Consider the following 21750-nt stretch of genomic DNA (forward strand, 5'->3'; position numbering starts at 1 on the left):
CCAAGAAAATAATGTTAAATTTATTATAAACTGTTGATGTAAATACATGGAACTTATTTCATTAGATTTATAGTTGTAAGAGAGCTGTTATAATCTTTGTAATAATCTGGTGCAAAACCTGTTGCTTCTGGTACCAGATACCTCCAGACCTGACTCCCACAGTGCACATTGTTGGTGCTAACTTTTGTTTTGGAATTTTTACTGTGATAGATAGGTAACATTCCAGAAAGGACATGCAGGGCATGGAAGAAATCTTTTTCAGGAATCTGTTCCACTGGAAGGAAATTAAATGGTATATCATAGTTTTAAGAGAGAGTAACGCTAACCTCCTTCTCTCCTTTTTTTGCTTTTACTCTCCGAGTATAAAATAAAGCAATGATTAAGTCTACTAAATTTTTGTGAGGTTTTTCATTCAGAGCTTGAGATCACCCGTCAATGTTTTGGAACTGGACTCAGTCTAAGAATTGTGACCTTAGAGAAAGATTCCACAATTCAACTCTGGCTTTCTAGTCACCGCCTTCTCTCCTCTACACCCCCATTCACCATTGGTAGAATTCCTTGAATATACTTTTTACTATTAAAATAACCGTTAATTATTGCTTATAGTAAAGAGTACTTTTCCCAAAGGTTTATATGGTTGATGTATTAGAAGTTAAAAAAAGAAGTAGCCAAAGCACTTGAATCTTTTGTCTTTTTCCCAGATCAGGCATCTAGCCTAGTTGTTGGCGGAAAGGAGCTGACTCCATTGGTGCCTGAAGAGGCACCTGTCTCTGAAACAGACATCAACCTGGAGGTATCATTTGCAGAGCAAGCTGTCAATCAGAAAGAGAGCTCCAGAGAGAAAATCCAGAGGAGCAAAGGGGACGATGCCTTGTTACCTGTACGTAATACACTATTCAGATGTCATTATCAGAGTATATTTTTCATCAGCTTTTTATTTGGAAAATTTTAGGTCCTTAGAAAAGTTGAAAGAATAGTATAGCATACACTCCCAGCCTTCCTGTAGATCCATTTAACATTGTACAACCTTTACTTTCTTTTTACATCTATCTATCTATCTATGTATAGGTTATACTATAGACATATACTCACTTTTTTTTTTTAGCCTAACAAGAGCATACAAAACAAAACACAGTTATAATGCTTAAGAAATTGAACATTAAAACAATAATTATATTTTAATATATGATCATATTAAAATGTTCCCAATTGTCACAATATTGTCCTTAATATCAATAGCTTCTCCCTTACTCCCACCTGGGATTCAAATGAGGGTCATGTGTTGCATTTAATGTCATATTTTTTTGGTTTCTTAAATCTAGATCAGATCCCTTGATTTTTCTTTAATATTTTGAAGAGTCCAAATCAAATTTCTGATTTTGTCTGTTCTTGGTGACTGAATTCACATTAAACATTTTTGGTCACACTACTGCCTAGATGATGTTTATGCCTCTCATTGCATCATCAGAAGAGGGGCATGACATCAGATGGTCCCTTTACTGGAAATGGAATTTTGACCACTTGGTTAAGGAGACGTTCACCGGTTCTCCCCATCATAAAGATACCTTTTCCTATGTACAATTAATACTAATTTGCGATCCTTGAGACCGAGGGAATATCCTACCGCCCAGTGGCTTCACCATGCATTTGTAATCCTTGCCTGAAACAATAATTAGACTAGTGTTTGAGAAACGGTGATTTTTCTCATTCTATTATTTCTTCTATATTGATTGGCTGGCAATCTTCCATAATAGTGCTTTTCCTCCCTTTTTTTTTTTTGAATATCACTATTCAAAAACTTCCTTTTTTTATTCAGTGTTTTATAACTCATTATTGTTTTTCTTTGATGCTTAAATTTACCCAGATTTGACAAAAGGGAGCCCTTCAAGCTGGTTCCTATGCCATTTAACATGTCCTCATTCTCTTACTCCTTTGCTTTCTAGTACAAGATGTTCCAGGCTCACCTTGTACTTTTCTCCTCTCAGATTAGAAGTAATCTGTTTCTTCAAGGAGTCCTTGTTTTTTCAGTAGCAGATTGTGTTTAGAAACCAACCTCTGTGTACTGAGTGTTCTCATTGCTACCGAATGTCTTATATTTTTAAAAAATACATTTACTGGTATAGATGAACGGGTTTGCAGGGCAGAAATTGAGACACAGATGTAGAGAACAAATGTATGGACACCATGGGGGAAAGCGGCGGGGGTGGTGGTGGAGGTGGTGTGATGAACTGGGAGATTGGGATTGACATGTATACACTGATGTGTATTAAATGGATGACTAATAAGAAAAAAAATACATTTACTTATTTTGTAGGATTTCACCACACAAAAGTTAAAAAGCATAGTATAATGAACTCCCCAATACTCACCACCTAGCCTCAACATTCATTTTCCCATGACTAGTCCTGTCCTATACATACCCCCAACCAGTTCCCTACTCTGTGTTACTTTGAAACACATCTCTGAATTATATTTTGCCATCTATAAATATTTCAGTATGTGTTTCAAAAAGATAAAGAAGGTTTTTTAAAAAACACATATCCAGGGCTTCCCTGGTGGCGCAGTGGTTAGGAATCCGGCTGCAAATGCAGGGGACACGGGTTCAAGCCCTGGTCTGGGAAGATGCCACATGCCGTGGAGCAGCTAAGCCTGTGCGCCACAACTACTGAGCCTGTGCTCTAGAGCCTGCGAGCCACAGCTACTGAGCCCGTGTGCCACAACTATTGAAGCCAGCATGCCTAGAGCCCATGCTCCTCAACAAGAGAAGCCACCGCAATGAGAAGCCCGTGCCCCGCAATGAAGAGTAGCCCCCGCTCGCCGCAACTAGAGAGAGCCCACGCAGCAACAAAGAAAGACCCAACGCAGCCAAAAATAAATAAAATAAATGAAAAAAAAAAACCCAAAATATATATCCATATTACTATTATTGTACCTTAAAAATTGCTAATAATTCTTAATTTCAAATATCTAATCAGTGTTCAAATTTCAAATTGAATCACAAATTTCATGATTTTTTTTTTTTTTTTAGTTTGTTTGAATCAGGATCCAGATAAGGTTCATACATTGCAGTTGGTTGATAATGCCTTTCAAGACTCGTAATCCCTTCCTCCCTCCCTCCTTCTGTCTCTGTGTGTCTCTCTCTTTCTCTGCCTCCTTCCCTCTCTCCCTTATTTCATTACCCTCCCTCTTTTTCCTTATCCTTTCTTCCATTCCTTTCTCCCTTTCTCCCTCCCTCAAAATTTGTTTGTTGAAGAAACATGGTTATTAAGTTTCTTGTTCTGTCCCCATGTTCTTCTGCTTCTTGTAAATTGGTTGACTCTAGATTGATCAGACTCAGGCTCATTTTTTGGTCAAGACTACTTCATATGTGATCATGTATCAAGAGATTAAAAATATCTGGTTGTCTTTTGTGAAATTAGCAGCTGCTGCTGATCAATGCTTGGATCCTTTTGTTTATTGATGGTTACAAAATGATGTTCTAATTTCTTTTTTTCCTTTATTAATTTGAATACTTCTATTAAGAAAAATGTTCTCAAATGGGTTACTTCTTACTTTCATTTACCAGTCTTCAATTTTTTTTTTTTTTGTTCCCTAGCATCTTTCATCAGTGACCAATTAGTGTTGTTTCATTTTAATTTTCTTGTAAAAATAGTATCTTAACTCATGGATGTAGACATATATATGACATGACCCTAGAGAAAATTTCTCATATGTTTCTGGTATATTTTCTGCTTCAGACTTAGAATTGTCTATTTCTGCAAGAAACTCTGATTCCATTTAGTAGGAATATACTTTTGTGACTATGTTCAAGACACTAGGAATGTTCCTTTCTCTGAGTTGGTCATTGCTTAAAGCCTTTTCAGGGGACAGAAGTACATCTGTGTCTTCTTTCTTCCATGCTGAGAATAGTGGTTTTCAGGATACAGCAGATAATACAATTAGAGTATCACATAATTATTTATGTGTTTTATCCTCCGTTAATGCACAGCATATCAACAATGTGATTACTAAGAAACAGTTTAAGCTTGTTTTTCTTTTCCTCAGTTGGTTGTATCCTTGGGATACATCCCAGAAGGACTGTAATAATCAAATTACTCTGCTTTAGGTCGTTTAGGATAGTGATTCTCCATATGGTTATGCCACCAACTGCATACCTGGTTGGGTTAATTAGTTTCATTTCATATTCAATGTTTAGTGATTGCTGTTTTGAAACTTAATTTTATTTTGTAAACATGTAAATTATTTAAGTGGTCCAAAAGTCAGAATTAAAAACAAGGTGTATAAGAAGTCTCACTTCTATACTTGCGCCATCACCCTCTTCTCTCCCTGCCCTTCACAGGTAAATTACCTTACAGGTAAATTTCTTTTAATTTTATGGTTTATCCTTCCATTGTTAGATAAATGGTAGCCCACTATACACACTTCATTATTTATTTACTTATATTTGACTTAGCAGTATGTCTTGGAGATCACTCCATAGTAGTAGAGAGAAATATTTCTTATTCCTTTTTATTTATGCATTGTACCCTGCTGTGAGGATGTATCGCAGTTTATTTAACCAGCCACCTGATGGTGGACATCTAGGTTGTTTCCAGGCTTTATCATATATTTTTAAGAATCTATTTCTACGCCTTTTGGGAAAAGTAAAGGAGTATGCATGCATCATGTGGCCTAAAGAGATGATCCAGGCTCCAGACCATCCTTAGCAAAAGTATCTTTTAAAAGTGATGGTCTTCTGGGCTTCCCTGGTGGCGCAGTGGTTGAGAGTCCGCCTGCCGATGCAGGCGATGCGGGTTCGTGCCCCGGTCCGGGAGGATCCCACGTGCCGCAGAGTGACTGGGCCCGTGAGCCACGGCCGCTGAGCCTGCGCGTCCGGAGCCTGTGCTCCGCGGTCGGAGAGGCCACAACAGTGAGAGGCCCGCATACAGCAAAAAAAACAAAAAAAAAAAGTGATGGTCTAATATATCTCAACAGATGGAAGGGGGTTTAAGTGAAGGATGGTAGAGTCTAATTAAACAAGATGAAGACTTTGTTGACTTCTAAGTTGTTGATTCGAACAGTGGAATAAACTAGGAATTTTGTTCAGAAACTTAAAGACAAAACTTCCTCTCTCATTTTATTCTCTAACAAACTAATTTTTGCTCACCTGCTTTCTAGATTTTATTCACGTTGTGCCCCAAGCTTAAAATGACCTTCCCATTTCTACCCGTCTGTAGTTCCGTGTTTATCAAGGAAGCCTTATCCCATCCTTTGGGGTCTAGCTCAGTATCTAGCTTTACTGTTAGTGCTTTCCTGTTTGTGAACTTACATTAGATAAAATTTATAAAATCATTCTTTAAACTGTTAAGGTGCCATGCTTTTGATAATTATTGTCAATGTATCCATGTATTTATTTATTTTAATTTTTTTAAATTTAATTTTTATTTATTTATTTTTGGCTGTGTTGGGTCTTCGTTGCTGTGTGCGGACTTTCTCTCGTTGTGGCAAGCAGGGGCTACTCTTTGTTGTGGTGTGTAGGCTTCTCATTGTGGTGGCTTCTCTTGTTGCGGAGCACAGGCTCTAGGCGTGCAGGCTTTAGTAGTTGTGGCGCGCCGGCTCAGTAGTTGTGGCGCACGGGCTTAGTTGCTCTGCGGCATGTGGGATCTTCCTGGACCAGGCCTTGAACCCATGTCCCTGCATTGGCAGGTGGATTCTTAACCACTGCACCACCAGGGAAGCCCCTCCATGTATTTATTTATGCATATATGCTTCAGTTCATCTATACAACCATTTATTTATTTGTATATCTTCTAGAAGGCATGCGCATACTGTAAGCTTTCTACAGGTCATCAGCATGATTGGTGAAGTAAATATTTATACTCGTCACTCTGAGGTGAGAGTCTAAGCAGATAAAACCTCAAATTCCATTTCTACTCCATGCTCTCCTGCTTCTGTAAATAAGCAGTAGGCTTTATGTAATACATTGTTCTCTGTTGACCTCATTTTACATTCACTTCCTTTTTCTTATGGCATTGGGCAATCTTTGTTAATTCCTTATGATCTCTTACAGCAGATTCAAATTTCTCTCTTAAATTTGGAGATCAGGTTTTATAACCTTTAATGTGTGTGAAGATGAAAATTTAGCTGTTACTTATTGTTTTTTGTGTACCCATGATATCTTAGAGAGTATGCTCTGTAATTATTTTGTTCATTTATCGAATGATCTCTATGAGGTGGATATTATGATTCTTTTTCATACAAAAAAACAGGTTAGAGAGATTACATGGCATGCTAAGGCTTGGCTTCAGTGACTAAGCCTTTGAAGCTGGAGTTTTTCTGGACGATCATGATGACATGTGCCCGCAAGGTATATGTGCATTTAATTTAGGTGTGAGTTTGTGTCCTTGTATTGGTGCTACTGACAACTTCTTCAGGATAGCTTGGGATGTTATACAAATAAGATTCTGGTTTGTTGAGTCCTTCATATACAATAGAAATTTAGTAGCACTCCTTTATCCTATCTTGGGAGACTAAAATCAGTAAGGCTTTATTTAGCAATTTTTAAGATCATAGCTTTGAAATGATAACTATGGTGAAGCCTATATTCTAGATGCATGCCTATATTTTCTTAAGTCTTTAGTGTCTTTTGGATTCTTACTGAATTATGTTTAATTCAAGTAAATTCATGTTTTATGGCAACTTTGGTTGTCTGGTAACAAAGCTCAGTGCATACTGAAGGCTAAAAACTTGCATGGGGGCTCAAGTTGGGGGTTTGTTAGAAAATGGAACATCTCTGGAGGAAGCAGAAGGACAGTGAAAGACATGTTAGTTCGGAACAGGGTGAGGAGACTGAAAACCTAAGGCAGACACACATTTGTACACAATGCAAAAGTAGGTGTGTAGGATCGTGATCCAGAATTGTCATGAGAAGTTTAAATTATGATTATTGCTCTCCATTTAAAAAAATAAATTTAAAAAACTGTGAGTTTGAAGTTTTCTAAAACTTCATTTATCTAGAAAAGTATTCATTCCCTAGGATGACAATGACTGAAACACTGTAATAAAATCCCATTTTTACACATGGAAGAATCTTAGATAAGAAATGAATTTCCTAGCAGATGATAAGAAGTCAGCTGTGGAAATTGACCGAGTAAGCGTAGATTCTCTTGCTTTCTGAATTGAAGCTAGAGTGACTTGATGAGTGAAAAAGTCTAGTCCCTCATTACTGATAAAGTGTCTAATGGGCCCCTCATACCTCAAGGCCTACAGAAGAGGGGTGCAGCCTGGGTGAGCTGCCTGATTAATTTATGGTAATGCATGGGAGCCAAGGACCTTATATGTTTTGAAAATTTTTATTTCATTCCTTTTTTAAAGCACACTTTTCAAAAGGTGAAGAGCTTTTCTTTTGCTGAAATCGCATTGCCTTCTCTTAGCCAACGAACTGAACCATCCAGTCTGTTAACTAAACAAAAACGACGTGAAACTTCATAAATATTTAAAGCTGCTGCTATGAATTAAACATTGGGATAAAGAACTAACTCCTTTCATTAAGCACAATGTTAAATCAATAAATAAATAAAGCTCATGACATATTGCTAGGTAAATCCAATGTTTGAACTAATAATATTTCAGGTTTCTTTACACATTTACTTTGGGTAATGCTTTAAATAATTATATTACGTGTATTTGGTTTATTACAACAAAACCAACTGATTTTAATGAAACATTTAGGGCTTTTTTTAAATTAATAAATGGTTGGTAAATGGAATTGGTTCAGCCCTTAAGAAAACAAAACAATTAGCAGAACTCTGGGGCCAGGCGAGAAAAAAATGGGAAGAGTTTTGTGTGATTTTAAAAGTGAAGCCCAGTACAAATCCCAAAAAATTGGGGGAGCACCGAGCCAGTAACCCTGTACCTCACTGAGCTTGATTTCTGTGCTTTTCTCCCTGTCTGGTGTGTGTCTTCATTCATTGAATACACTGGGACAGAACACCCGCAGTGTGTCAGGGCTGTGGTATAGCAGGGATACAGAGGTGATTAAGACATGGTTCCTGTCCTTGCGGGGTTCACAGTCCTGCATCAACACTGATCAACCTAGATTCCTCCCTGCCTGCTGTGGGGGGAAGGGAAAATGGAGCCGAGCAGAATGGCCACTGAATTTAGGATTTAGAAGGTCTGAATTTGCTTCCATATATCACTGGCTATGTGGGCATTTTTAGTCTCTTAAAGAACCTCAGTTTCCCAACCTAGAATATGCTGTAATAATTTTTATCCCGTTGGAACTTTTGCAGAATAGAATGACAAACCATTTATGAAAGATGAGTGTTATTTTTGTCTTACCTTGCAGTAATAGTTAAAAGTCCAAACTGTGATATCTGGCTGCACGTTCTCGTTCTCAACCCCTAGGCACTGTACCATTAATGCTGGAAATTTTGCTGGAAATCCACTTTGGCTGCATATTAATGATATCTACTGCTGTTCTTTTAATATTCTCATAGGGAAAATGTATTACAAAAAGTTAAGAAAGATTTCTTTTCTCCTATACTGGACTTTCTTGAGACTATAGCAGATTCCAAAGAAGGTTCTGTAGGAGGTTCTGTGGAGAACTTTAGAAGATTCTCTCTTGGAGCTGAGTTTGCTTGAAAGGAATTAGCTGCTCAACTGCCAAAAGTTGTAGGTTTTAGGAGATGCTCTAGGACAGTGACTCTCAAACATTTTGGCCCTATAACCCCTTTAGGCTCTTAAAAATTATTGAGGACCTCAAAAAGCTTTTGTCTTATCAGTCAGGAAGGATGTTGGTGTTGAGGAGAATAACTACCACAGCTTCCAGTGCTCTGATGAAACCTCAGACGCATGGCCTTCTGGCCAAGAATCTGTGATTTCATACCGTTGGAGCATTTGCTGTCTCCCTGGGGACTGCAGCTCTCTGTGTTTACTCTGGCTGACCCAAGAAAGAAGGCGTACACAGATTTCTACGGAAGCTGTGATCCCATGGAAGATTTTGAGGAGACGAAGAAGGCTGGTACAAAGTGATTTTGGAATGTAAAGAATTTCTTTGGATTGAGTTCCATGGAAGTTGGTCACTGACCTGTGTTCCTGAGCTATGAAACGTGAATAAGTAGGCTAAGGAAAAGTTTCTCTTGATAAATAATTTAAAATACTGTGTATGTGAGGGGGGAGAGCTTTTCTTTATGTCAGTTATACCCATGGATATTTACCATGTTAGAAATTAAAATTGAAAAAATTTTAAACTATTAACCCATTTAAAATATATTAGTGTTATGGTGAACATAAATAACATTTTTATGCAAAATAGGCATATTTTCTAAAACAAATTATTAAGAAGTGTGCCATGGTTTTTCATTTTAGCAACTCTCTAATGTCTGGCTTGAGTTGACGTTAGTTGGATTCTCATATCTACTTCTGCGTTCAGTCTGTTGGCAATAACATGTCTTGTGAAAACTCTGGAAAACTCCACTGTGCATCATGAGAGAATGAGAGTGAAAAAGGCAAATAATGTCTTAGTAATTATTAAAATAGTGTTGACCTCTTAGACTCCTTGAAAAAAGTGTCGGGCACCTCTCTGGCTCCCTGGAGCACACCTTGAGAACTGCTACTTTAGGACACGTCTTTTGCAGTAGTTTTTAGACTATGAAGTGTTAATGATATGGCACAAAAATGAGCAAAGTAAAGGGAATGAAAGGGAATCAGTTGAATATCCTTGGCCATTAAATTAGGAAATCAAGGGCAAACCCAAGAGATACAACCTTCATAATAAGATTTTTATCAAACTATTAGAGAATGATCGTTGTTTTAGTAATTGGTAAATACAATGGGGCTGTCATTTGTAGTAAATACGTTAGAGAAATTCATGTTCTTACTTTTTTTTTCTTATTTTAAGACATTTAATATTAAAAGAGGCTGAATAGGTAGTAGATAATATTTGAGAAAGGCACAAAACTACGAAAACACTACTTCCTTGCCTGTGATAGTGGTATATCTAAGTCTCAGCTTATTTATTCAGTGGTGAAAGTAATAGTAGCAGCAACCACATAAAAGTGTTTGGGAAGTGCCAGGCCTTTAAACCTCACAACAGCCCTCTGAACTAGGTGGCCTTCCCCCTCCCCCTTCCGCTCTCGCCTTTCCCTCCCCTTCCTCTTTCCCCCTCCCCTTCTCCTTCCATTTCCCCCTTCCCTTCTCCCTTTCTCCTTCCCCTCCCCCAACCCCCTCCCCCTTTCTTCCTCCCATTTTACAGAAAGGATGGTTAAAGAGTTGCCAGAAGTCAGACACAACTAGGCAGTAGCTAGATGACCGGTGGGCATCCTGGCTCTAAAGTCTTGCTTTTAGTCTCCCCTCTGCTCTCCCCCTCTCCCCAGTGCTATACAGCCCTTCTTCAGTACCTGCCTTATTTGGATTTTTATGACAGTATTACTATATATATCATATATCTGCATATATAATATTGTATATATAATGCCATGTATTACGTATATAACAATGAATGATAATGTATATAAAGGGTACCTGGCACACACCAGTGGTTGCTCCTACTCTCACATCTCCCACCTCCTCTCCATCTTCCTCCTCATGGTTTGTCTTCACTTCTAATCTTTCTTGTCTCTTGAAGGTCAGTTAACTCGAGTTTTTTTTTCTCCTTTGGTTTTTACTGTCTCTTGTTCTCTTGGCCACTGGTATTCACACTCCTAGCACATGGTCTGGTTCGTTGTCTGTCAGACTTCACATATTGACTCCCTGCAGGTTTGGGATCATCATCACAACAGGATTGTTCTTCATTCTGACCGGAGAAATTCTGCCAATTTCATTGTCACCACTCTGAGAATAACTTCTTTCTATAGTTACAATTTTGTTGTGTTCCATTAAAAAACGAGTTAGATACTGTAAATCCTTCCTATATTAATGGCATTTATTTTAGAGTTTCAGATTGCCAAAAGACAAAACAGGCACCACCAAGATTGGTGACCTGGCGCCCCAGGACATGAAGAAAGTTTGCCATTTAGCCTTAATTGAGCTGACCGCCCTCTATGATGTATTGGGTGTTGAACTGAAACAACAAAAAGCTGTGAAAATCAAAACAAAAGGTAATTTTGAAATGAAAAACAGTTGGATTTACTCCTGAAGTAGTAAGAATGAGCTTGGCTTTTTAGAAGTATTCTTCTGGGGAGTGGGAAACGCCTACAAGATAAACCAACACATGAATACATGTAAAGTTCAGATTCTAAAACATTCCCTTCAAAATTTTTGTAACTTGATAAAAATGCACTGTCTCCTTGATTATAGAAAATAAAGACACAATCAAATATTTAATTATCATAGAAGGAAATTAGAAGGAAATTCTGAATCAAGGATTCTTAACTCAAATGCTCTCTCCTTTGAAAACTGTATTTAAAAACATCTGGTACATATACTTACTTATTTCTAAAACTGGATCTTGAAAAATGACTTTAAGATAGTTAATCCTGATCAATTACTTTTGCTTATTTATTTCATGGCAAATACATAGGCAGTTAGTAGTCTGTCCCTTTGTTCATTTGCATTCTACTTTTAACTTTTCTGCAAAAAATATTCTTCCCTCTATTAAGAAAATAATGCGACTGTGGCACACAATATCACTAAACTGTGCTTCTCACAGGTATGTGCAATTTTTTTTTCCTTTGTAAGCAGCTTGCTTTACCCATTATATAAATAGACTTTATTTTTTATAGTATGATAGAGAACAGACACCTCCTCAGTTTCTGATTTTTCCAAGATTTTATTTGTCTGGAAATCCAGATAATTTTCTATTGACACAGCTTGTCTGTTTAGGAATCTCTGACATCTCATTTAACTTTAAAGGTATCTCTTAAAGGGAAACCAAGAATGGGGATTATTGAGTTGCTATGGTAACAAGAGCAAAGACAAGTATTCACCTGATTTAAGTTTTAGAGGCAATTCCTCTGTAGGATTGAAGTGTACCTTCCCTTCAGGTCCTCTCTCCCATGCTGAGCCCCAGAAGACCTCATTCTGTGTTCTGTTCCTTTGAGTATTTTAGCTTAAGGCTTGGGATGGTGAATTTCTGAGTCAAATAGTTCTTCTGGTTTTCCACAAGTCCATTATAGATAATGAAGACTTCAGATGCTTCTTCACAGTCTTCTCCAGATACAAAATAGAAATATAAATAGTTGTGACTCAGTGTTCAAGACTTTAAAAGTGGCTTAAAGAGGTCTTTTAATTTTATGTTTTAGAATTGCCTCCTAGCAGAGAGAGAAATATTAAGCCATTCTCATTAAAAGTATCACTATTAATATTATAGATTTTCTTTCCATCTTTTTTATATTTTTGTATTTTATCTAAGATATTTATCTTATAAACTAGACTTTTGACATTCTTAAAGATCACATTTTTCTTAGTTCCTAAACTAAAAGTTATTTACTGGGTTACTAGCATTCTGCTGAATGTCATCTCTATTGAGTGTCACAGTTTCCAATGTCTATTTTCACATCACAGGATAATCCCCCGTTCCATGTTCACAAATGATTTATATCTCCCCTGATAATGTGTGTTACACTTCTGAGCTAACTATTCACTTAGTGATGGACGTGGGGTAGGAGGTTCTGGGGAGAAGCTATGCTCACATCAGACTGAAGGTATATAATTTTAATTTAGAAAAATTATCAGTTATTACCTGTCATTTCTTCTGGAGTTATTCCCAAATATATAAAACTACAAATTTAAATTCACAAAGACCAAGTATAAACTATATTTTCTAAAGGAAAACATTTGTAGAACAAGCCCATAATGTTGGCTGATTTCTCAAAAAGCAAATATTTATATTTTGCTGTATTGTATTCAATAGAATGTAGAATGTCAGTTAAGTATGGAAGAGATGAGTGATATTTATTTTAAGCCAGAACTTTTAGTTTGATTACATTTAGTAAATTATTTGCATATTTTGCATACTCCCACAGCACTCTATTTCTCATATGTAACAGTTTATACTTTTCTAATTATTTTGGTGATGATTTGTAATCATTTGTTTAGTTGTCTTTACTTGCTAGATTGCTTTATAAGGCAGGGCCAGAATTTTCCAATTAGGTTGTGTGCACCTAATTGGTAGACAGTGTCACTCAGTCATTCACTTAGGTGCTCAATAAATAGTTGTTGGATCGAGTGACAATATCAGGAATCTGAAACCTTAACATTTTTTCATTAATATTTTATAGGTTGATGAAAGTGAAGAAATTTTATTTTTCTGTTGCAGATTCTGGCCTTTTTTGTGTTCCATTGACAGTGCTGTTAGAACAAGATCAGAAGAAAGTACCAGGAACTCGAATACCCTTGATATTTCAAAAAGTAAGTAGGCCTGAATGGGTCAGCATAGAGAGAACATACTTGAGCTAATAGTGTTTTGTTTTTGTTCTTTTTGCATTCATACTATTGTAATATAGTTTTCCAGTTGTTATGCTCTTTTATTTTATACTTCGATTTTTCTATTCAGGAAACAAATTTGTTTCAAGGGCTTATAATTTTTATTTCATGGTGATGGTTTCAGTGTTATTACTTGTAACTGTGATTACCTGGCATCATTTTTCTGTCTTATATTAGCTGGCTTTGTATAATTGAGATTTCAGTTCTATAATACATAGGAGTGGGAACTCCTGGTAAATTTCTAGGGAATTGAATCCTCATGAATATTCCATGCCTGTATGTATTTTCTAAGCTTTCCTATTTACAATGAGGATGTCCAATTTAATTTACTAGTGCCTACTTCGAAAGTAGACAAAGAAACCATAAAGTAGAATTAGAAAATGATTGCTAAACTATGAATTCACTTGTGTAGTCAACACTCAGTTATTCATAAGACAGTTATCTATGACAATATAGAAACTTCAGTCTAACCTCTGAGCCATCACTGTTGAGAAATACAGATTACATTTGATAAAAGACAGAGAATGCCCATGAGGAAGGTAGGTCAAATCAGTTATGGGCTACCCAAGATGCGGATTTTTGCAACAGCCCAGACATCTCACAGTTCCTGAAAGTTCTGGGGTAGCAAGAATGGCAGTGGGAACTTTCACAGTTGTTTGGCTCAACAAACTCATTCAATACTCAAGCTCAATCTACCTGGCACTAATTCTTCCATTATTCCAAGACAGTCATTTACTGTCTTACCTACTAAGCTCTGACTTCTTCAGTCCTCATATTCACCATTACATCCAAACCCGTGTCTCAGTGTTTCTCCTGATGGACCTTGTTCTACACAGCTTATTCTACTCACCAGCTTCTGCCAGTCATTGTCTGCAGAACCTGTGTCTGTGTGGATAGTTGTCAGCGGTGTCTGTGAAAACAGAGAGATGCTAACAAACGTAGGCCATATTTTCAAATTCTTTTAATGGCAGTAAAAGGTGCGAGTTACTTATACACATGGACAAAGCAGGGATCTCAGCGGGATCCTTTCCAAGTGTATTTGGGTCCTCCAGAGAAACAGAACCAATAGGAGATTTTATCTCTATCTGTCTGTCTGTCTGTCTGTCTGTCTATCTATCTATCTATCTATCTATCTAGAGAGATTCATCTTAAAGAATTGAGTTCTGTAGTTGTGGGACCTGGCAAGTCTGAATTATGTAAAGCAGGCCAGCAGGCTGGAAACACGGGCAAGGGTTAATGTTTCAGTGTCGAGTCCAGAACCTGCAGGCTGGAAACTCCTGTAGGGTTTCTGTGTTACAGTCTTGAGGCAGAATTGCTTCTACTTTGGGGAACCTCAGTCTGTGTTCTTACAGCCTTCAGCTGACTGGGTGAGGCCCACCCATGTTATGGAAAGTAGTTTGCTTTACTCAAAGTCTACTGATTAAATGTTAATCACATCTAAAAATACCTTCACAGCAACATCTAGACTGGTGTTTGACTGGTATTTGACAACTGGGCACTGTAGCCCAGCCAAGTTGACACATCAGATTCACTATCACATCAGCAAAGAGTAAGCTTTGGTCTTAACAGAAGTCAATGTTGCCTCCTGATCAGGCCCAGGATTGCATCCAGCCCCTTATCACTTTCTCTTGAAATTGTTTTCGTATTTATTTATTTAGTTAGTTAGTTATTTTACATTTCTGGTCACTTCAACATTCTGGAGACTCAGACTGCCCACCAGTTTGAAGTCATTAGATAAGAGCCTTAAAGGTTTTTGGTTCCTATAAAAAATAAAAGGGAACATACAGAGTTGTCTATTAGATAACACTCATCTGTTTGCATTCCCTCTGAATTATAAGCAAAAAATCAGTGATTTATCATGAAAAATATTTTTTGATTTATCAGCTGACAACTCATTTAGGTATTCTGTTAATTTTGTAGAAAGGAAAGAATTGGAAACCACTGATTGGCAAACATTCTTATTACCATTCTTTAGAGGATTACATTTTCTCCGTTATTGAGAAATATACTTCAAAAGGGCTTTAACAAAGCTTATCTAATATCTGTAAATTGTATCTGTTCCTTTTTTTCCCTACTTAGAGGCACATTGTTTAAACCATATTCTCAGAAAGGGTTGGGGAAATAGAAATATTGTTAATTTTTATCTATGGCAAAATTCTGCCAAATTAGCAAATCCTATTTTCACCATCAAACTAATCAGCCAAACCAAAGATACTTTGTATCAAAAACGTCTGACTTCATATTCAATTCATTAGTTCATAAATTCATATAAGTGTGTATTATCTATTTGGGGAAAGCCTGTGAACATTACTGATAAATTTTACACTGTATCTTATAAGATAAATTACTAACAGCAGCATGATTAAAATATATAGATCATTATAGTTATTCTCCATTTTGAAGTCTTGAAAATAAAAGGAAAGCTGTAAAGCATTATTTATATTTTAACAATGACAATATAATGTGGTAGCAAAAAATATGTTATTTTCAAAGTGAGAAATGTGGGAAAACACCTGACATTCCTTCAATGTATATATATATCTGTATCTATTGAATGCTGGTATTCAGCATTAGAGAATAATAAAAAGAATTCAAATATAAGAATGCAGAAAGTACTCTCATTCAGTTATTTAGAAATCATCAAATTTTCCTGTGTATTTAATAAAAGCAAAATTTATATACTGCTAAAAACTAATTTGGTCCAGCTACTAGCTAGCATACAATTTTATTTTTTGTTAATAGAACATTTTAAACATTTTATAAGATGAATTAAAACAAAAATTACATGTACATTGAATAAATGTTGCTTGGTATTTTTTGATAAATTTGGTTTTAACTACTTTATTAAATAATGCTCATCTAATCTAAAATAATTCATGTAAAGATTTTTGCTGTGGGTTTTTATCCAGTGTAACTTGAAAAATGTCTTAGAAGTCATTCCAATTGAATATTTTAAAATCGTGTACTGCTTTGGTCAAAGATGCTTCTTTTTTCAGTTAATAATCTTTGGAAGAATTTTGAGACTACTCTTTGCTTTATTCTTACCTGACTCCCTTAAGATCAGTGCATTCTTTGGCCATAATCCAGGGGTAGGAGAGGTGGGGTCATTAAAGAAAAATTGCCCTGTCTTCCAGTGCCTACATGCTCTAAGAGCCTTGGTAAATCATTAAAGGAGGTTTCCCTGAAAAAAAAAAAAAAAATTAAAATTTTACATTATTTTAGCACTCTGGAAAATTTTATGCCTTAGAATATGCAGAGTATTATAGTAAGTTTGGGGCTGAGTGAAGAGTAGGTTTGTCTTTCTGAAGAAGGCAGTTGTGAAAGGAGGGGAATGGGTGGTAGGAGGGAAAACCTATATGATGCTAGGAAATGCTATATTTAAACTGAGGACAAAGAAATTATTTCTTTAAAATAGCAGAGCGCCCCCTAAAAAGCCTTTGTGTACTGCCCAGGGAATGCACATTCCAGTTGGAAGTCTGCCAAGAAAATGACCACTTCTTTTATTATCTTCCTGGCGTCCAGTGTTATGTCATTGTAATTTCTCCATTTGCCTCTTCTTGTGTGTTTCTGCTTTATTTTAAAACAAACAAACAAACAACCTTTGTTATTTTAATGGGGTTCTGGAGATAGAGAGATCTGTATGTATTCATCAGGCATTGGCTATGATTTAGAAGCCCTATACAAGAACTGTTTTTTTAATTTAAGTTTACCACCAAAAGCTTAAAGCTTAAAAAGGAATATTTGCAAGCATTTTTTTCCTTCATGTCATAAATAATTCTTTCTTTGAACAGACTAAAAAAGGGATGTAAATATGCAAATACTAGAATTTCATAAGATTTATTTGATGGCAGAATGTGTTTCTGAAAAAGCAGAAGAAATGCATGGTCTTAGTTGCTTTGAAGCAATGAACGTGGGTCAGTGTCTGTTTGGGATAGCACAGCTGTTGTGTGAAATTATACACTTTTCTTCCAAAGGACCCAACTTTTTCTAAATTACGATTAAAGTGTTGGGATGCATTGGCTTAAAGGATGGGTAGTGGTAGTGCAATAGCATTCAAAACTTGGTGAAATCCAGTTTACACGTCACTGTAATCAGTTTTCCTTTATTTATATATGAAATAGATGTTAAATTTGGGATTGTACCTGTTAAGAATGCCAAACTCAGAACGTTCTTCTGTTTATACACAGCTGATTTCTCGCATTGAAGAGGGAGGTTTGGAAACAGAAGGCCTCTTAAGGATACCTGGAGCTGCTGTTCGAATCAAGGTAATTTCTTGGTTCTAGTCATCTAAAACTTGTTTATTTAATTATATTTTTTTAGAAGACAAAATAGACCAAAAACCTCTTAACATTCAGTTTATATTTAGTTTTTCTACAGGCTCTTCTGATTTTTGATTTTTTTTTTCAAAATCACCCTATTACCTGTAATATTACTGTGATGAATAAAGAGACAAATGATTTTAATCTCTCTACTGTGCAGACGTAAAATAGGAACGAAAGTAAACAAGCAAAAGACAAGGGTAGGGCTTCCCTGGTGGCGCAGTGGTTGAGAGTCCGCCTGCCGATGCAGGGGACACGGGTTCGTGCCCCGGTCTGGGAGGATCCCACATGCCGCGGAGCGGCTGGGCCCGTGAGCTGTGGCCGCTGAGCCTGCGCGTCCGGAGCCTGTGCTCCACAACGGGAGAGGCCACAGCAGTGAGAGGCCCGTGTACCGCAAAAAAAAAAAAAAAAAAAAAAAAAGACAAGGGTAGTTCTGTCCTTCTGATGAAAAGAGAGCATGGTGAGTCAAAATATTAAGAGCGGGTTGGTGACAGGTTTAGTCAGCGTGAGTAACAGCAAAAAATGAGTTGTTGTTATTGTTTTTTTTTAAGGGCAGGATGATACACTCCACCAGGTGAGCAGAGTAGGAGACTTGACATTAGTTCCCCCACATTATCAGTCTTAGTGAACTGGCAAAATGACACTGTCTAAACCACTCTCCTGACTGCTGCAGTTCTTTGGCTCACTGGGTCCAAGGGTAGCCTGAGTCCGGCTTGTGAAAGAGGCAAGGGGATTCCCAGCCTTCCCAGTTGGAGTCCCCTATCTCCCTCCCCTGCTTTCTTTTCTCTCAAGATGACATTTCCTTCCCACTGTCCATGGATGCTGTGTACCTTCCTCCTTTCTCTGCTCCCCAACTCCTGTGCTAGGGAATAAAGTATCCAATGAATGCATGGTACAAGTAGAATTACCCTACAGATGATGCATACTTTGTACGCCTCCACAGGGTTTTGCAGTGTACAGGGGCCGCATACTTGGAATTGTAGCTCTATCTGGAAAATGTATCCAGGGAAAATTTGTGGTTAGCAGTCATTAACAACCTCCTTTATCCTTATCCTCCAAATTCAGCTCCAGCTCTAAAAAGGTAACACTTATTGCTGCCCACATCCCATATTTCCTCGTCCTGAATTTGTAAATCCAAGAAAAAATAGGATGGGGGAAGAGATGTTCTCTGTTGGTTTCCTGAAGATATATTGTGTATGACATCTTTAGAGCTGGATCGGGAAGAAATGACTCTTGGTGGTTGTACACTCTCCTCGCCTGTGACTGTGGCTGTGATGCGTCCAGGACTGGATTACTGTTCATAGGTTCCACAGTTTGCATCACCTGCTGATTTCAATAAGCTTCCTCAATTTAGGCGGACAGTTTCAGCCTACTTGCCTCTTACTACATAGTGATCTCAGTTTAATAGGATTTGAGTAACCTGATATATACCCTGCTCACAAATGTCATTCAGCTTGTGTCCCCTGGATCTACTGTCTGGTGCACAGAGGTCCCTGAAACTGTTTTGGTGCTCTTGTAAGTTTGATACGTGGCCACTGTCTCACTTCATTTGCTGATACCTGCGGCAGTTTCACCACCAGTCCATCAGGGACATTGTGTGTGATTGGGAGACGAGTTCTGTTGAGAAGTACATTCTCTTACAGAGCAAGAGTCCCTCAGAAACCAGTAACGTGACTTCATACTACCCATCTCAGCAAGAATACCGCCTCTCAGGTCACTGTTCACGGCCCACATTAGCAGAATGTGATGGCCAACCCACAAGAGTCATAATCACGTTTACTTTGCCATACAAGAGTGGATATAATGCGGATTTTACATTTTGACCAGTTAGCTGGCAGAGGGATGAGTTCAACTATATGTACTTTCTTAGAAGGTCAATTAAGTGGATTCATCTGGCTCAACTCTTCAACACAGCCTCTTGTCACAGACTGAATGATGCCGCAGCTGGTCTGTTATAAATAATTTAAAGATAATGTGCAAAATTTTGGGTTGTCTTTCCTCTCCCCTCCCCACCACATTTCTTGGACTCTCCTGCCTCCCTCCCCCTCTCCCCTCCACCTCTGTCCTCCTGTCCTTCCCCTTCCCTTCTCTTTCCTCTTTTCCCTCTCCTTCCTTCTCTCTCCCCATTTCCCCTGCTCCCTCTTCTTCAGGCCTTCTCTCCTTTCCTTTCTTCCTTTCCTCCCTCCCCCTGCACCTTCTTGCATCCCTTTCTCCTTCCACCTTTCTTTCTCCTACCCCCAATTTCTGGGTTCACTTTCTTTTTTTTGCGGTACGCGGGCCTCTCACTGCTGTGGCCTCTCCCGTTGCGGAGCACAGGCTCCGGACGCGCAGGCTCAGCGGCCATGGCTCACGGGCCCAGCCGCTCCGCGGCATGTAGGATCTTCCCAGACTGGGGCACGAACCTGTGTCCCCTGCATCGGCAGGCGGACTCTCAACCACTGTGCCACCAGGGAAGCCCCTGGGTTCACCTTTTGTATTTCACCAATTACAAAAGTAATTGGGGTAGAGGATGGAATTGTGTTGGGAAGGGAAAGCGTAATAAATTTACCTCACAGGAAAAACAAAGAATGTTCCTTGGGAGAACAGTTTCAAATATTAGAAGGAAGTGACAGAAACTTGGAAGGACTTCTAACGTAATAGGATTTATGCCACAGTGAAAAAGCATATAGAAGGTAGTAATTACGAAACGAAATTGATTTATTATTAATAATTTGGCAAATTTTGTAGCGTCCCTGAGGTAAATGAACTATAGGTATTTCTAATTCTGCAAGGACTCCAGCTGCTTTTGGCAGCTGGCAGCAGCATGGCTGGGTCACTGACAGCCTGTGCATTTCAGACAGGTATACTGATGTATTTTCATGCCTCATTTGCTATAGAATTTGGTTTTCCATTTCCCAGAGGTGACTAATCAGAGGTGGCCTTCTGCTTTAGGTCCAGAGATTGATTATGTATTTTGTTACGTAACGTACTTCTAACTAATTTAAAACATAGGCTTGTTTTCTTAATGATGTTTTAAAAGTTGGTGAAGGGCTTCCCTGGTGGCGCAGTGGTTGAGAGTCCGCCTGCCGATGCAGGGGACGCGGGTTCGTGCCCCGGTCCGGGAAGATCCCACATGCCGCGGAGCGGCTGGGCCCGTGAGCCATGGCCGCTGAGCTTGCGCGTCCGGAGCTTGTGCTCCACAACGGGAGAGGCCACAGCAGTGAGAGGCCCGCATACTGCAAAAAAAAAAAAAAAAAAAGTTGGTGAAAAATTATAGTATCTAAGTAAAGCCCCCAAATGTAAAGGCTGTTTTAACTAATATTTTAATTCAGTCTTTACTGCTTAAGGTTTGGTGCATGTCCAGGAACATGTGTAAAGTTTCAGAATTTTGGGCCTTAGGTATCATTTTCATTGGTGAAGTACACTTGGGGTGGGAGGAGGAGTATTTTTCTGAGTAATAGAGAAGTGTTGGCCTTTAGTATTTTCAAATGTCTTTTCAAAAGAGTAGAATCTCTTATAAAGTGGGAAGTATATCAGTCTCAGAAGGAAAAAAAAAACACATGCACTTACTGGTAGTTTTTTTTTCTCTCTCTCTTCTGCCTTTCAGAATCTTTGCCAAGAACTGGAAGCAAAGTTTTATGAAGGGACTTTTAATTGGGAAAGTGTTAAGCAGCATGATGCCGCCAGCCTGCTGAAGCTCTTCATCCGGGAGCTGCCCCAGCCACTGCTCAGTGTAGAATATCTCAAAGCCTTTCAGGCTGTCCAGAGTAAGTGCCATCCCTGTTTGAAGCAGTCCTTGTGCTGGTGCCATCCATATTAATTGCTTTAGTGATACTTTGCGTCGCAAAGATAAATTTGGATAGACGTATTTACTCACTGATGTCAGCGAGTACTCAAATGCCACGTGATGTTTTCCTTTTCTTTTATAAATATACATCTCTGAGTAAATAGATGACAGAATGTTCTCTTTGGGTACGGATTAATTGCATGCCCTTTAAGCAATACAATATACATATTTTCATGTTAAAACCTGGAAACTTCACACTTC

At 38.0% G+C, this 21750-nt stretch overlaps 1 protein-coding gene across 4 annotated transcripts in view; it reads left to right on the forward strand.

The window, feature by feature from the left end:
* The window catches only part of ARHGAP18 (Rho GTPase activating protein 18), a 133993-nt gene that overhangs the window by 86656 nt on the left and 25587 nt on the right, over window positions 1–21750 (forward strand). For all 4 annotated transcript variants that reach the window (XR_009521926.1, XR_009521927.1, XM_060029979.1 and 1 more), the window contains exons 5-9: window positions 702–880; window positions 10913–11078; window positions 13238–13329; window positions 17592–17669; window positions 21310–21469. Coding sequence is in view for 2 of the 4 variants with exons in the window: in XM_060029979.1 (XP_059885962.1) it covers window positions 702–880; window positions 10913–11078; window positions 13238–13329; window positions 17592–17669; window positions 21310–21469 (675 nt within the window). In the remaining 2 variants the exon portion in view is untranslated. The remainder of the gene's footprint in view (window positions 1–701; window positions 881–10912; window positions 11079–13237; window positions 13330–17591; window positions 17670–21309; window positions 21470–21750) is intronic.

The sequence above is a fragment of the Delphinus delphis genome, chromosome 14, assembly GCF_949987515.2.
Source record: "Delphinus delphis chromosome 14, mDelDel1.2, whole genome shotgun sequence".
NCBI lineage: Eukaryota > Metazoa > Chordata > Mammalia > Artiodactyla > Delphinidae > Delphinus > Delphinus delphis.